This window comes from Scomber scombrus, chromosome 4, assembly GCF_963691925.1.
Source record: "Scomber scombrus chromosome 4, fScoSco1.1, whole genome shotgun sequence".
NCBI lineage: Eukaryota > Metazoa > Chordata > Actinopteri > Scombriformes > Scombridae > Scomber > Scomber scombrus.
In genome coordinates this window covers 17,209,972-17,225,858 of record NC_084973.1, presented here as the reverse complement: position 1 = coordinate 17,225,858, position 15,887 = coordinate 17,209,972, and the positions used below count along the sequence as shown (strand labels likewise).

The 15,887-nt window shown below is 39.0% G+C and overlaps 2 protein-coding genes across 2 annotated transcripts; one reads left to right on the top strand and one right to left on the bottom strand.

Moving 5' to 3' along the window:
• The first annotated feature begins 53 nt into the window (after positions 1 to 53).
• Positions 54 to 2,130, top strand: bri3bp (bri3 binding protein). The gene is made up of 3 exons (XM_062417614.1): positions 54 to 326; positions 1,448 to 1,550; positions 1,709 to 2,130. Exons 1-3 carry the CDS (start codon positions 150 to 152, stop codon positions 2,128 to 2,130), a joined length of 702 nt encoding a protein of 233 aa, XP_062273598.1. The 5' UTR covers positions 54 to 149.
• Positions 2,131 to 6,812: 4,682 nt separating this feature from the next.
• Positions 6,813 to 15,184, bottom strand: wdr31 (WD repeat domain 31). The gene is made up of 10 exons (XM_062417642.1): positions 14,944 to 15,184; positions 14,260 to 14,331; positions 13,731 to 13,863; positions 12,909 to 12,983; positions 12,648 to 12,792; positions 11,866 to 11,966; positions 11,597 to 11,664; positions 9,589 to 9,730; positions 8,820 to 8,982; positions 6,813 to 8,706 (listed from the first exon to the last, which is right to left on the bottom strand). The coding sequence occupies exons 2-10, from the start codon at positions 14,304 to 14,306 to the stop codon at positions 8,504 to 8,506; spliced, it is 1,077 nt and encodes a 358-aa protein (XP_062273626.1). The 5' UTR covers positions 14,307 to 14,331; positions 14,944 to 15,184; the 3' UTR covers positions 6,813 to 8,503.
• Positions 15,185 to 15,887: the final 703 nt, after the last annotated feature.

Below are 15,887 nucleotides of genomic sequence, written 5' to 3'. Positions count from 1 at the left end.
CACGACTCCTTGCCACCATCACAGCCAGCCTCTGTCATCATCCCCCACGAAGGTGTCACAGAAGGCAGCTAGCCACCTGCTTTACACTACGCTTAATTTAACCATTTTGATACACATTTCTGCTTGGCATTTCGGGGACACTTGGCGTCATGAAGGGAATCAGGTTTTTTGTGGTTTTCTTGGTGCTTTCCGCGTCTCTGCTGTGCACAACCGAAGCGGGCAGGAGCAGGACCAGCAATCAGAACAGCTTCCGACGGGCAGCTAACGGTATCTACCAGACCCTGAGCAGTGTTTTCGGAGAGGACAACATTAGAGGGCTGTACAAGGTGAGTGTGGTGCATGTATTGTTTAGACAACAGCTCGTTTTCTTATGGCGACCCGGTAGTAGTGGCTGGCAGCCAAGGCGGGTTTTTTTCTTTTTCATGGTCAGAGGACAGTGAACAAGGAACAAGCGGCACGGGCCTGGCCAACAATTTCACGGATGCCATTTTGAAAAATTAGCATTGATCCCTCCACAAAAGATGTCAGATGATGCACTATGGCTGTAAACATTAAAATGTGGCACACGAGTGTGTCATGTAGTTTTTTGCTTCACTCCAATATGTTGTATAGCCAATTGCCATTCACAACACTGTGTCCATCAGCGGAGTGTTTCTTATGACAGCACTCAGATGTATGTAGCCCCCCGCTGGCCCAGGCCATTACAGCTTGTTTCTTTATGTCTGTTGTAACTGTAATTCATTCAAAAAAAGCTAATCTTTTGAATGGGATACAATAGTCTGTATGCTCTCATTGGTCTAGCTGCACTTCCGGCATTTTGACACCCAATGTATTTCCTGCTTAAAGCCGCCAAGTCAACCAAAGTAGCATGGTTATTATTGGCTGCACAGAGTTGCCATTTCCTCATGTGGGCTGTTCATCGTGCATAATGGAAGCTTATGTGTCTGTCTCTGCCTTACTGATAACATGCAAATGGAGAATGACATGATGATTGAAGTTATGGGGAGAGAGCAACAACTCATGTGACATTATGGCTTTCTGGTGCATCTAAACGACATGGAGACATCATTAGTGTTATTAGTTACCCTTGTGCTATTCCTGCTACTAAGACAAATATTCCTGTAACTGTTTATATTAGTGTTTTTTATGCTTGTTTCTACAGTTGAATGTTTGAGCTTCACTTTGCAGACCGGCAAAGTTTGAAACTACAAGGCTGTTTTCACATTGATCTGCTGAAATTGGAAAGTTTCTCTGTGATCATTGAGAATCCAGTGACTTTTATTTATGAGCAGACAGTAAAGAGATGCCAGGAAATGAGTAAAGAGGGAGATGGGAACTGACAACGAAGGTCCTATGTTGTGAATGATCCTTTTGCTTGTATAGTTTGTATGTAGTCAGTTTGTTAATGTAAAGATAAAATTCACTAAACCACCCTGTTTGTTTGTAGTTTTTCTCCAAAACCACAGAGCGTTTTGTTCATGGGGTGGACTCATTTCTTGACACCATCTGGAAAGTGTGGTCAGATCTGCTGGATGTGATGGGCATTGACTGTAAGTCTTATATTAATTTTATGACATTTCTTCAATAAGAATATCAGAGAAATGGGCACAAAGAGAAAGACATATTCTTTAATAAATAAGCCATAAGATTTATGCACATTTTTGTATAATTTTGAATGAACGTCTTTCTCCCTTTCTTCCATTTGCAGCCACAAACCTCAGCCACTACTTCAGCGTCACATCTCTCACAAACTCCCCGGCACGCGCCCTGCTCCTAGTCGCTGCCGTTCTCGTGGCCTACTGGTTCCTCTCCATGTTCCTGGGGGGCTTCTTTTACCTGCTGCACGCCGTGTTCGGCCGTTTCTTCTGGTTAGCGCGTGTCACACTCTTCGCCCTGTCCTGCCTCTACATTCTGCAGAAGTTTGAGGGCGACCCTGAGCGTGCGGTGCTGCCGCTATGCTTCATCATGGTGGTGTACTTCATGACGGGGCCTGTGGGAGCATACTGGCGTCGCGGAGGCGGGGCAGGTTCACTGGAAGAGAAAATCGACCACCTGGACACTCAGATCAGGCTGCTCAACATCAGGCTGAGCCGCGTCATTGATGGCCTGGAACGCTCCGGGGAGCAGTAGACCTAGGTGGAGGCGGGGATGAGGGGGAGGGAGGGGATATCCTAGAACCAGCTGCAGTTGATGTCAGATTGCTGTTCCTGCACATATCTGCAGTAACACAACTACTGGGTCCTTACAACGCTATTGTCAGATGGGGAAAAAAAACTAGATTTGAAAACAGTATTTTACTGCTTGAGTTGATTTTAGTTTCCAGATACCTAAAAAAGAAATCTTCAGAAGTGTGGACAGATGACCGGGAAGTGTCATAAATCAACCAAACAACTTTTTGTTTTGTTTTTTCACCTCAAAGGTTTGAAAGGTTTTTTGCTACATCTGTAAGAGATGTCCATGTTTTTTCTAAATGCAGCCCTCAGTCTACACCTCAACTACTTTTGAGAAACTCCCAAGTTGGAGTTACATTTTTGGTGTTTTGATAAGTATTGTCAATGCTTGCGCAACATGAATAAGCATATTTTATGTATGTTCGTGGGAGATAATTGAAACAGTCTTGTCCACAAACATTTTTCCCTTTTTTGAAACTATTGAAGTAGGAAAGGGTGTATGATGCAGGGGACCGGGTTACAAACATTGTGTTTCTTATTCTCATATGCAAAATCCTCAAGATGTTGGATAGTTGGTCATAGTAAGATTTATTTATTCAGTTTTCCATCCAAACAATTTAAATCATGTAGATCTAGTTTGTTTCATTAAGTCACTTCACCATAGCAACAGTAGTTTGACATCAGGACCTCTTTTTCTTGTGAGTATGTATGTGCGTGGTCGCATTTGTGGGTATACAATGTTTGTGTGCGTTCCAGGTTTGTGGGATGGAAAAGCACTGTATTGAAAAGTCACCATCAGACTGAGAAAATGCAGACAGGCGGCAATATCTCAGGGACTCAACCAACAAATATTCAGAATTGGAAATGAGATTTCAAGTAAATTAAAATCATGTCTTGGTCTCTTTGAGTCACTTCACAGGTTTTCAGATATGGTTTGAAATTGTCTCCGCAACTCACATGACTAATTGATAAATGGCTGCACAGTGTGTGTTCTTGCATGTTGTTGGAATTGCAAGGTTTGATTCATGTCCAGAACAAATACAGCTTTTTACAGAGGCTTGTCATTCATCATTTTAATGTTGGTGTGAAATTTACACTGTAGCAATTTGTACAGTGGCTCTTAAGTTTAAAATGTACAGTAACATTTTTATCATTTGATGTGTGAATGCACAAGCAAATTATCCTCAAAAGTGGAGTATTTGTTTTGAGTCGGATCACAGTGGTTTAAAATATCTTTTAGGATTGACTGTGTTGATGACAGATTAAATTAGGTCTAGTGCCTTTGAAATTGTGGGGGACTATACAGTTCAGCCCATTTGACTCTTGGCTCTTAACAGAAATGTAATGATATATGCAACCAGCTACATGGATACATACAATTTAACATCTTGTTTAAAACAGTGCTTCAGACATAGTATGCATCACTGTAGCCAGTTTGTGTTTTTATTATTTCTTTACATTTCCCATCATGTACTATATGAAGAGATTAGTTTTGTTAGTGTTTCTTTACATCTTTATCTAATCATATTTCCCTCTGCACAGTTTAAGTGTAAAATTGTAAATTCACTTTATAGAATCTGGACTGTGTAAACCTGTTTTTATACAAATGACCCTAACGCTGTGCAAATGTGGGAAATAAGGTTTTGCTTTTAGTGTCTTATGAGAAAGACTCGACTAAAGAGGGACACAAGTCAGTAATATTGCAGGATGGTTACAAAGATCAGCGAGCGCTCTTACAGTTAACACCACTGAGGCCAAAGAACCAACCAGTATTTATACTCTTGACACTCAGTATGTGTGAAATTCTTGGGGTGCATTTTCTGCCCCTTTCCTAACGTTTCTCAAGTGTGTGAGTATGTGGCTGCTTCCCTGTATATTCTGATAATTATGTGTGTGCTTTTTCATGCATCCAGTACAACGGCCGAGTTGAGATTCTCATTAAATTCTTGCCTTGCATCTCTATCTTGGACTTATGGCTTGATGTGCAAAAACAGTTCAATGCTGTATCTGAATCCAGGTTGTCTTAATGTGGACCACTAGTCAGAAAATATCTCAATTTTTTCTCCTCAAGAAAAAAAAGTTCTCATGTTTCCCTGACATATAGTTTGTCTGCTGCAGTAAATCCCACACAACCAAAGTAATGTGGTATTTTCTTGCATGTTATATGTTTTTTTTATGCCTGTATTATTACATCATATACATATTGTTCACCATTTAGGTAGAGAACGCTTCCAAATGTGATTGTGGGAATTTGAATGTTAGTGTTTCATTTGACCAATTAGCGAGAAATCAATTGTATTATCGAGTTTTGTTTAATGAGTCTTATTTCAACATTTGTACTGATTACTGTACTGTATAGACCAAATTATCATTCTTATGAGGGTTGTTTCACATTACAAGACAACTGGACACAAACCCTCTGTGTCGTTAAGGTGTTTTCTTTAATTCCATCATCACAGCCATGCTTTCTATCATCTCTGACATGTTTATGTTTAGAGCAACCCTTGCACTCAGATTGGTTTGACAGGACAGGGGGAAGGAAGGAAATTTTAAAGTGACACATTTTCAGAGATCTACAATGGATAAATATGATAGAATAGCTTATTGGAAAGAGGGGTTCGATCTTGGTGTCTTGTGTTGTGGCTCCTCAATCTATCTCCAATGACTTGTGTATGTTCTATTAATAACAGCATGTGTGATATATGAAGGTGTTATGTGAATAGTAATTATGTATGTTAGTTGAGGAATGTTTTACATGATATCCCATTGAATATTGCCACTAAGGTGGTCTTAGATTGATCTGAACAGGCTGACTTTTCCATTCATTAATGTATCTCATGTCAAGCATAATTAATGTTAAACACATATGTGCTATACTGTACTGGTTCAGAATTTGAAGGGGCACTTCACTTAAAACTGAGAAGAAAATAATCATGAATTAGTTACATAGTTTATCCTAACATTACACACAAGTGCTCTCACACAGTTTTAATTATTTCTAGCGCCACAAAAATGTCAGTTTCTGAGATAAAATACAACATAAAAATGTTCCAAAGGATCAAGGTTTCAACTTTCCCTCAAAATACCATGACACTCTATACTTAAAGTTGCCACTAACTACCTGTAGGCCTACTCAGTTACCACTTGACATCACTGCATAGATGTTGAAAGATGCCAGTGGATATTTATTCTCTGTTGAAACTGTATTAATGTACTGTATCCTACTTGTTTATTATTATTATATTATTCCATGTAGCCTGCTTTTTCTGACATGCTATGCCAATGATGTTTTTTTTATTTAAGGCAATTATTTGTATCTGTTAAAATTTGAATAGATTTTTTTTAATTTCAACATTTCTAGACCTTTTTTTAAAAATTCTGTACTTCAATAACATGACAAGCGCCAAACTGTTCTGCCTGCTGTTGTCTACACTGTATGCGTGTGTGACTTTATGAAAACCTGTTGGTGCGTAAATGAAACTTCCTTTTTTTCTTTGTGTCGAAGTGAAAATGAGGTCCAGATTTGAATAAATTAAACACTGCAGTAGGATTGAAAGTCTTCCATTTTCTGTTCCATTAATAATTTATTGTGAAACTGTGTGTGTGTGGTTCTAAGATAAGAACCACAAGGTGATGGCCAAGAACATCTTTGTTACAGTGAATTAAAGATTAGAAACAGGCCTGTAACTGTATGGCTGCCAGTTGGAAAAACCCTGGGCAGGAGGAGTCCATTCTCTAAACAGATTGTCATGGTTCCCTTTAGCAAAACAATTAACTCTAGTTTCCTCCAGTGAGTTTTGACTGCTAATAGGAAATGTCGTGCAGAGCAGCTTTCAAGCATAAACACCTCTAATGTGACAGTGACATGCCACGTACAGTGTCATCAGTTATGTTAGTGGAATAGAGGGCAGTATTTACTTTTTATTTACATTTCTACTGTTTGTTTTCTCACAGCTGGTATACCATCAGTGATTTTATTTGTCTGCAGTACTTTTCTTCCTTACTGAAGGAAATGAAGAAAGCATTTAGTGCTAGACGAGATTTCATTTTCTTAAATAATGTGTCTAATAATGTATCTTAAGAAAAGTACATAAGCATTACTACGAAAATGTGCTAAAGGTATCAAAAGTAAAAAATACTCCATGCAGAAAAATGGCCCCTGTACTGTCACACTATTATGTATAGGATTTTTATTACTGATGCAATGATGTGTCAGTAGCATTTTACTGTTGGTCGAGTCAGAGCCTATTGTAACTGTTTTATACTGTTTGGTAGTTTACTATATTTTATAAACTCATATATTTGTATGTAAAATCTTAGTCTGTAAAGTAACCAGTGGCCACAGCTGTAATGTAAATGTAAGCAAGGAAAAAAGTACAATATCTCCCTCTGAACTGCAGCTGTGTAGAAGTATTAAGTAGCACAAAATGAAAATACTCAAGTAAACTACAAATGCCTCAAATTTGTGCTAGGTACAGTACAATGCTTGAAATGTAGTCACTGTAGTTACATTCCACCACTGAAAGTATGAATGTTATATGACAAATATGTAAGTATTATTGTAAGCATATTAAATATAAGGCTGTGACCAAGTAAAACATTAAGCTTCAACAAAGATTTACTCCTCAGACATTGTAAAATGCTGTATTTATTGCTTTACCATAAAGTATTAAACAAACACAAAAAAATCAAATAAACTGGTGATGTTTAGAGTGTACCGTATGACAAAGCCACACATCAGTTGACAGAATGTTCTTTCTAATTGAGTTTCAGCTCTAGCCTGTGATATTTTGACTGTTTCATGCCTGTTCAACAACTCATTCTTATGCCCTCACCTTAATATCCATGTTAAGTACATTTGGAATCACTTGAGAGGACAATGATTCAACCAGTGACCGTCCCCCTCAACCTGTCCTCTATTTGCAGACAATTATCTGAAAGAGAAACTTTAACATACACATTTTTTGGGGAAAGATGGTCATGAGGAAGTCTACAAGAAAAAAGTAAATCATGTGACTTTAATGTGGTTGAAATTCTGTTAGTAATCTAAACACATGTTTAAACAGTGTTCTCGTACTGATTTTGATCTGCCCAGGCAGGAATGTAATGAGCTGCCAAGCTCACTCATTTAAGGCTGCTAACATTAACATTAGCATTTGCTGCTTAAACTACATTAAGTTTGGGTTGTACATTAAGTGGTTAAATATCTGGTTAATAGCACAGTAGCCACTTAAATTTTAAAAACAATGTTGAACAAACACTTTCTGATGTAACTAGCATGTTTAATGTTGAGCAGCTTTGTTTTCCTTCATAATATTTTTTGTCCCCATTTATTTATGAAAACAATATTTTTAAAAAAGGGAGTGACTCTGGGATTTATTTTGCATAGTCATTTTCAAATTTAAATATATTGGAAAACGGCACGTGACATCAGCTATTGGCAGCTTCAGTTCAAAAATATTGAAATCTGTATCTTTAAAAAGCTTATTGACTGAACTCTACCTAAAAACAAAGCATGTTTGTACAGCCCTGTGTCATAGGTATTCATTTGGTCTAACACTTGACAGGTTAAAGGTACAGCACCAACTAATGAACAGTTACATACACATATTCTTCATTACTCTGTTTTGGTGATAAAAACAATTATCAAGTGTTTGACAAACAAGACTTCAAGTCTGACTGCACTTCCTAAATTACATCCAGGAAAAGAAAATCACGTACTCACGTACGTAGTATAAAATTAAATTTCATTTGAGACTCATGAGAAGTAAACACCTCACCACATAGTTGCTTTTCATTCAGTGTTTCCAAATTTTTACTACCACTCGTGCCAATTTCAAATTTCCCATGAAGCTGTAGTCTGCAACACCAATAAAAGCAACACAACAAGTGCAAGAAGCCTCCAGTCAGCTCCGCCTAGTTGAAGTAGAAAGTTGAGAGTAATCCCCAAGTTGACTGGCTCGGTCCACAAAGGCAGCGCTCCAATCAAGATCAGTTTTGGTGTGTATAGTCCCTTCAGTTCATGGGTAATTTACTCTACAGACCAACTTCTCAGAGGAAGAGACATGATGCACATCCAGGTGGCTCTGCTGCACAAAGCTGCATCCTTTATGCAATGACCGTCATTATTATCTCATCGTTTTTTCCTCTCTAATCACTTGTGTCTTTTCTTGACTGTATGGCAGGCTAGTAAAGCAAAAATATGTAATTTTTTTTTTTCTTTCTTTCTTTTTTTTTTTAAACGTCCACGACATCCACATCCAGTGATAATGCTCACTGTACCAGCGGATGTTCACAGGTCAGGTCAGGTCACATCAAGCTCTTCTGGGCTTTCAGAAGCGTGCCACAACTTTAATGTCCAGGCCGCCAGCTCCACCTGAACCTGCCCCAGAGCCCTGAGCCTGGTTTGATCCCTGGCTCACCTGAATATGATGGATGCCGTTGTTGAAACTGGCACACAGCAGACTGGAGGACTCAGTTGGAGAGAGAGCAATCAGTGGACCAGCACCATCCAGAGGCAGTGTCCCTAAACAGACTGAGCAGAGAGGAAGCCAAGGGATGGGAGAAGAGGGGTTGGAGGAGAGTGAGAAACACAAAATGTGTCTATTTCTGTTTGTGTGTGTGTGTATTTGTTTTCCTGTGTGTTACCTGCTGTGTTCTGGTCCCAGATTTTGACAGAGCAGTCATGGGAGGACGTTGCTACCTGAGCTGTGCCACCAGGAGGTGTAGGCAGAAACACACAGCTGGTTGTGGTCTGGAGATGGCCTCTATACTCCACAACCTTACAGCCAGGCTGACGCAGGTCCCAGAGCTGGTAACGTAGACATAACTCCACTCAATTCAAATGATGATGTCAGACTTTTACAAAGTATCAAAATGACACAGTGGACACATTTGAGATTGTGCCAAAAACTTTTTTGAAATAGGATTTTCATTGGGCTGTAGAGTAAACTGCCAGTAGTGTAAGAAAACCTACCAATACATGTCATTTCTAACTATTTCTAATAATCATGTATATTTTATTTTACTACAGACTATACTACAGAACCACTGGTAGCAAATCAAATAGGTGTGCCTGCACCAGACTAACATCTCCATATTTGCCTCTTTTCGAAGACACAGTTTAGAGAGAAAACTGGTCTATACACAAGCAGAGCCCATCGTCTAAACCAGGGCCCAAACAGACTGATAGGTGGTGGACTTTAACCCTCATGGGAATCCTAGGTGCTCCAGGGTAATGGTCAATTGTTTTTCCTTTGATTTCATTTCACATTGTTTATTCCAGTAAAGCTTTGTCTAGTTTCCACTCGGTCAATCCCACGCAAGTAGGTAACAAGCTGACACCCTCTATCATCTGTACTACCACACCTATACAGCCAACAACCACCTCTATACAAAACACCTCCACCGGTCTCACCGTGGCTTCACATCCCTGGCCTCCAAAGCCGTTGCTGCTGGATACCAAGTAGTTTCCATTTGGAGAAACGTCACAGTGGGTCTGGATGTATTGCTTGGCTGGGAAAGTGTTGGTCACCTGCCATGCACGGCTGTCCCACACCCTGTGCACTCACACAAACATATTACTATAGAAAAACACTCATTGTATATGTACAGTTGTGGCGGCCTTTCTATGGGTCTCGGCCGCCTTCCTTAGTTCAGAGACCTGCGGTCCTGATGCGCTCCAATAAAACAATCACTGCTTGGCTTGGATCGAACAGAGGTTTTATTCTACTGTAGATGGTGCAGTGTCCACAACAAAACATAAGCCCAATTAGGCGATAACGGAAAAAAAGAGAGCGGTCCAAAAACAATACGGCTCTCCCCTGTCTCATCAGCAACACCTGTTCCCTCACTCCTCTATATGTCATTTCCTGGGAGGAGGACCTCATCATATAAACATTTACACAGTTAAACTAAAACATAAACTAAGAGCCATTAATTATTTAATTGTCTATAAAGCCATATTATTAGACATAACAATAATCAAACTAAATATGCAGAAATGGCTCTCATAACAGTTTTACACATAAAAATACAGTTTTATCCAAAAAAGAAGAGACACTGATGAAAGTTAAGCAAGTGCTTGTATTTTATCAGAGCAAGAATCTGCAGAATCGTTTGACTCATCTTAATTTTAAAATTTGATACCAAATCAACGACAGTGAAATCTCATTAGGTCAAACCAGGGACAATACCTAATCTAAGTTTAAAGAAAATGAATGAAAATACTGTAGAAAAAAACACAAACAGAGACCACATTGATATTGGAACTCAAAACTAGAATCAGCAGTTTCGACCTAATGGGACATTGTCCATCTTTACTGTAATACTTGCTGTAGTGGAGTGCTTCTCGTCATGTTTTGTATCATACATGTTTTAAATCAGTAAGATTGATTTTGACTAAATACTGTGCTGACAAACTTAAGTTGAAATTTCAGGTGATGTCAGAGATAATGGGCCTGATTTACTAAAGGTTTGCATGTGTAAAAACGTGTGCAAACTTGATATCACCCGCAAAAATGTGCAAGCTGATCTACTAACGCAGCACACTGAGGCTTGCGTCTTTCAACTGTGCAAGATTTTTTCCACCTGTGTTAATATTTGTTAACCTCTTCCACTAGAATCTGTTCAAATTTCATTTTGCGCTTGCAGCTTTCTGCTCGTCCAAACTCTCCATTAAGACACACAAAACCTTCATTTAAATACTGCTGTCTCCACCCTGTTGCACCTGTTACGCAGTTATTCTTAGTAGATCACCCACAAAACGCACGCAAATGAAACGTGCAATCTATTGCACTGTGCACGCAATTTAGTACACTTTATTTGGGATCTTAGTAAATCAGGCCCTATGAGTTCAGGGAGATTTTTGGTGAGTGTAAAGAGGTGTAATCGCTACAGCCTCCTGCCTGTCCACTCAGAATCACAATCATGCTGACATGCTGGTTTATTAAATAAAATGACATAAATCACATCACATGCAAGTATGTATGTTTCACTTAGCAGAATATGGGCATTCTCCTTCTCATGTCACCTGTGAGAAAGAGAATGCACAACAGGCGCAATCTCAAGATTTTATACTGCGGCTGATAACAGTAGTAAGTGTCAACAACTGCATAAATTCATGTTTTCATGCGACCTACTGACTTGCACAGGTCATGCTAAACATGTTCTGCCAGTCACTCTTACTAGGTCATAATAAAGTTATACCTAGATAGAGCATGAAATCTCCCAAGGTAACAGCACAGAATTAGTTTATGAACGGACAATAAACTAAACAAGTGTTACATCCAGCTGTGTACAAAGTGGATTTCCACTCAGTTTTGATAATTGCTTTGCTGCAGATGGCACATATACACTTCTACTGTAATGTATCATTTCTAGCTCAAACTGCTGTGTAAAGTTGCAGTAGCAAAATCTTTCTGTACCTTATGGTCTTATCCTCAGAGGTCTGGACTATAGAGGAGCTGTCTGGCACCCAACACACATGAGTCACCTGAACAGACGAGAAAGGAAAGTGGAAAAGTTTAGAGCCTGCAGGGCATGAACTCAGGAAGTACAAGTCAGATTGAATGGCTTATTGATTTAATTATTTTTCATGTTTAGGTACACACCTGAGGCAAGTCAGCATGCTAGAAACAACTTTTAGTACAAGGCTGTGTAAACACACACAAAAATCACACCATATTATTCTCACCAGGTTTCTAGAAATGTTGTGCCTCTGTTCACATTTTGCTGATTCAATGTCCCACAGACACATCCAGTTGTCCCGAGAACCCGTACACAGCTTTGTCCCTTCTGTAAACCATAATAAAAAAAAGTTCCACGTGTTCAGTGCAGATCAGTTAATTAAAATATGTCAATGTGCATAAAATTACTATATCACAGACAAAGGTATCTAAAGGCTCAGAAATAGTTAAAACAGTACATTTTAATATATCAACATAAAACATGAAAGAATTGTTCCTATTGCCAAAAAGAATAATCCAAAGGAAACCCACTGTTTCCAACTGGCTGTACCAGTTTTCATAGTAATCAAAACATCTGAAATGAAACATGTTATAGCTGGCTAATATTTTACTTCATCTTCTGTAGCAGCATCAAGGCAGGAGATCAGTTCAGATATTAACTTGTTGAGAAGTCTCCATCACATCTTAAATTAGATCAATACCAAGGAGATTAGACAATGCAGATCCTTACAAACATGAATTTACGTGTCTCTGGAATGGCCATCCAACAGTTACCCATAGGGCTTGTTTTTTTTAATCAGTTGTGTGCATGCCTTTTCACCATTTTTGCATATTTAATGCTATGATGACTGGCAGCTAATAAAACACAGATATTTAACAAAGTCTGCAGAGGACTTCTGCAGAGGGAAGAGATGAGCTGTTGATGGCAGTGTTGCTCTACTTTATCTTTAATATTCATAATGTGAAATACACAGTAATGTGTGTCTGTGTCTGTGTTTACTGTACGTACCAGGACTGATAGCTACTCCATTGACCACCAACTCATGCCCACAATATTCCTGTATAGGTTCGTCCCCCTGGTTTATGTCCCACATCAGAACAGTCTTGTCCCGTGAGGCACTAAAGATCCATGTACTGCCTGGATAACACACCACCTGGCAGAAAGATGGAGGTAGAATCAAGAGGAGAACAGAGCATACATAAATGTGAAATGTGTAACAGCTCTGAACAAGCGTCACACCTTTATCAGTACACACACTATTGACGTTACCTTGGAGACCTCTCGATTGTGACCCTGGAAGGACTGACACATCTGGCCTTGTTTCCAGTCATATACCACCACCATCTACAGGGTTACACACACACACACACACACACACACACACACACACACATACACACACATACACACACATACACACACATACACACACATACACACCTTTTTAATTAGTTCCCTTGAATTAGGCCTACATGGTGCATCACACTACCTATACCCATGTAAATTGGACAATATTATCAATCTCAATCAATCAATCAATCAATCTTTAATTATATAGCGCCAAATCACAACAAAAGTCATTTCAAGGCACTTTACACATAGAGTAGGTCTAGACCGTACTCTTTAAGTGTCTTTTCCTTGTATTGGAGATTTTACTGAGTTCCTTTTATTTGAAAAGCATTACACAGTTGAATTTACCACCTGAACATCTCTGGAGACAAGACTGGCTGATCCATAATAAACTTCTGTAATTAAATTCTGTCATTTTGGAGTAGTCTACTACCAGTGCATACATTTATTTATGAACTTTTATTTTACCTTGAAAGACCATTGAGGAGAATTCTTCATTTACAATGGTGTTGAGAAACAACAACAATAATGAAAAACAACTTTAGGTAGGTAAATTGAAGAAAATAAAATGATAAATGAACACAAGTAAACAGATAAGATTACGGTGAAGTTAAAAACATTTGCAATCAATTAAAACAATGTCTGAGATAAGGCCTTTGAACAGCTGTTGTGGCTGTAAATAATTTAATTTTGAGGCCTTTTGCAGATTGTTCCGAGTGTGAGGTGCATGCATGAGTTTACCTGGTCACTTCCACCAGAAACACACAGATCTGGGCTGAGATTGGTGACAGTGTTGACAGATCCTTGATGTGCAGGTTCATACTGCACCACCTGACTGTCAAAGGTGTTATCTGCTTTCTCCCCCTGAGATGCCCTGCACAGAAAAAAAACAACTGTAAGGAATCAATACACAAATGAAACATATACATATAAATAAAGATTATTTTTTATTACAAATGTATTTTGTCATCAACAGAGAAATAATGACCTGATGAAATGTTCTATTTGTTTTTCTTCAATATCAATGCTGGTAAAAATAACAGCCTTAAATTTAGCTCTGTATTATTCCCACATTAGTGCCTTTACAGGCTACACTGCTAAAACTAACCTGCTTAAGTTTAGTTGGTGAGGGGTTTAGGATGCATCCTGGCATCTTTAATACTTTCTTTTGACATTTTTATTGTGTGAATGGACTACAAACTCAAAGCCTGATTAGAATGAATATGAAACATGGACACGGTAAGTGTTTTCAGCAGAGGACACATCTCACCTGTAGAGCTCGGACCTCTTGCGAAACTTGCTCTGTAGTTTGCCCATGTCTGCCTAGGAACCTGCAACCACACTGATACACAGAGACACACATTCCAGGTTTCTCAGGGGCTTTATTTTTACAAGGTACATATCTGTCCATGTTTTTGTACCTGTGATGTTGAGGAGCAATGGCTTAAGTCTATTTACAACCCGACAAATACCTTACAAAAGTTCAGTAGCTCAGTAAGTGAAACTTTATAATCACATTAAGCTTGAATAAAGCAATAGCACAGTGCATGTTCCACCGTATATCACTGGCTTATCATTATTGGCTGTTATGATACATAATTCAGATTGAAAACCCTGAAATAGTTTAACAGCTTTCCTTGCAGTGTGGTTGTTTTTCAAAGTGTATTTTTGAGAGAACACATAGCAAAGCCCCCCCCCCCTCCTCCTCATTCCTGCCGCACTCCTCCAACAAGCGACAGGAAGGAGAGAGCGAAAATCCTATTAGAGCCGTATCATTACTGTCACAAGGAATTAATCACTCGAAAACACCTGCTATGAACTGTACTGGCAATCATTGTGTAACAACACCAAGAGGTTTTCACCAGAGTTACTAATCGTGGAAAAAATAATGGGTGAGTGCTGGTACACAGTCATGCAGAGAAGGACTTTTTTTCTTTTTCTTTTTTAATCTTACCTGTCACTGGCAGGCGTGCTCGCCGTGTGATGCTGAGGATATGTGGCTAACTTGCTAGCATGCTAACTAATCTTTCTCGGTCATGCCAGCCAGGATAGATACAATGCACTAACAGCGCCAACACGTGAATGTACAAACGTCTAAATTCGATAGAGCCGTTGTCGAAACGACCGAGAATAGTTTCCTGCAACTTGCCATGACAGTAAACGCTCCTAACTGCGTGGAGAAAGTGCACACAAGTGTCTACAAACTACAACAGACCCATCCCTCTCTCCGTAGCGACCATGGAGCGACGCTTTCTCGTAGCTAGGCGAGGAAGCGGTCATGTGACATGAGGCAGGAAGTAGTCCAAAGTATCATATTTTACAAAATAAAAGTTTTAAAGAAAAAACAACAACAATTTGTCAAATTTCTTACAGTGTATGTTTTTCAAATCTAAAACATTAATTACATATGCACTGTTTTATGGGATTGTTTCCAAGGTGAGTAAGTATTGCTATTCATACTCAAGTCTATTTTTTACACATATGATGAAATGACCCAAGTGGAGAAAGTTTTATGTGATTTAACCCATGCCAGAATTAACCTGAGACACACAGGACCATCCCTGCACCCCAAACTGATAGAATGTCCCTGAAGATCTGTAAAAATGTAAAAATCTACAGATGGGTGACAAATTAAAGGTAAAACAAACGTTAGTAAGGAGTTGGGCCAACACGTGCCACCAGAACAGCCTCAATGCCTCCAAACTCTACTAGAGGGATGAACATCATTTTTCCAAAACATATTATTTGATGTTTTGATGATGGTGTTGGAGAACGCTGTCTCACACGTCAGTCCAAAATCTCCCTTAGGTGTTCAGTTGGGTTGAGATTTAGTGACTGTGAAGGTCATAGCATATGCTTCACGTAATTTTCATACTAATCAAACCATTCAGTGGCCCT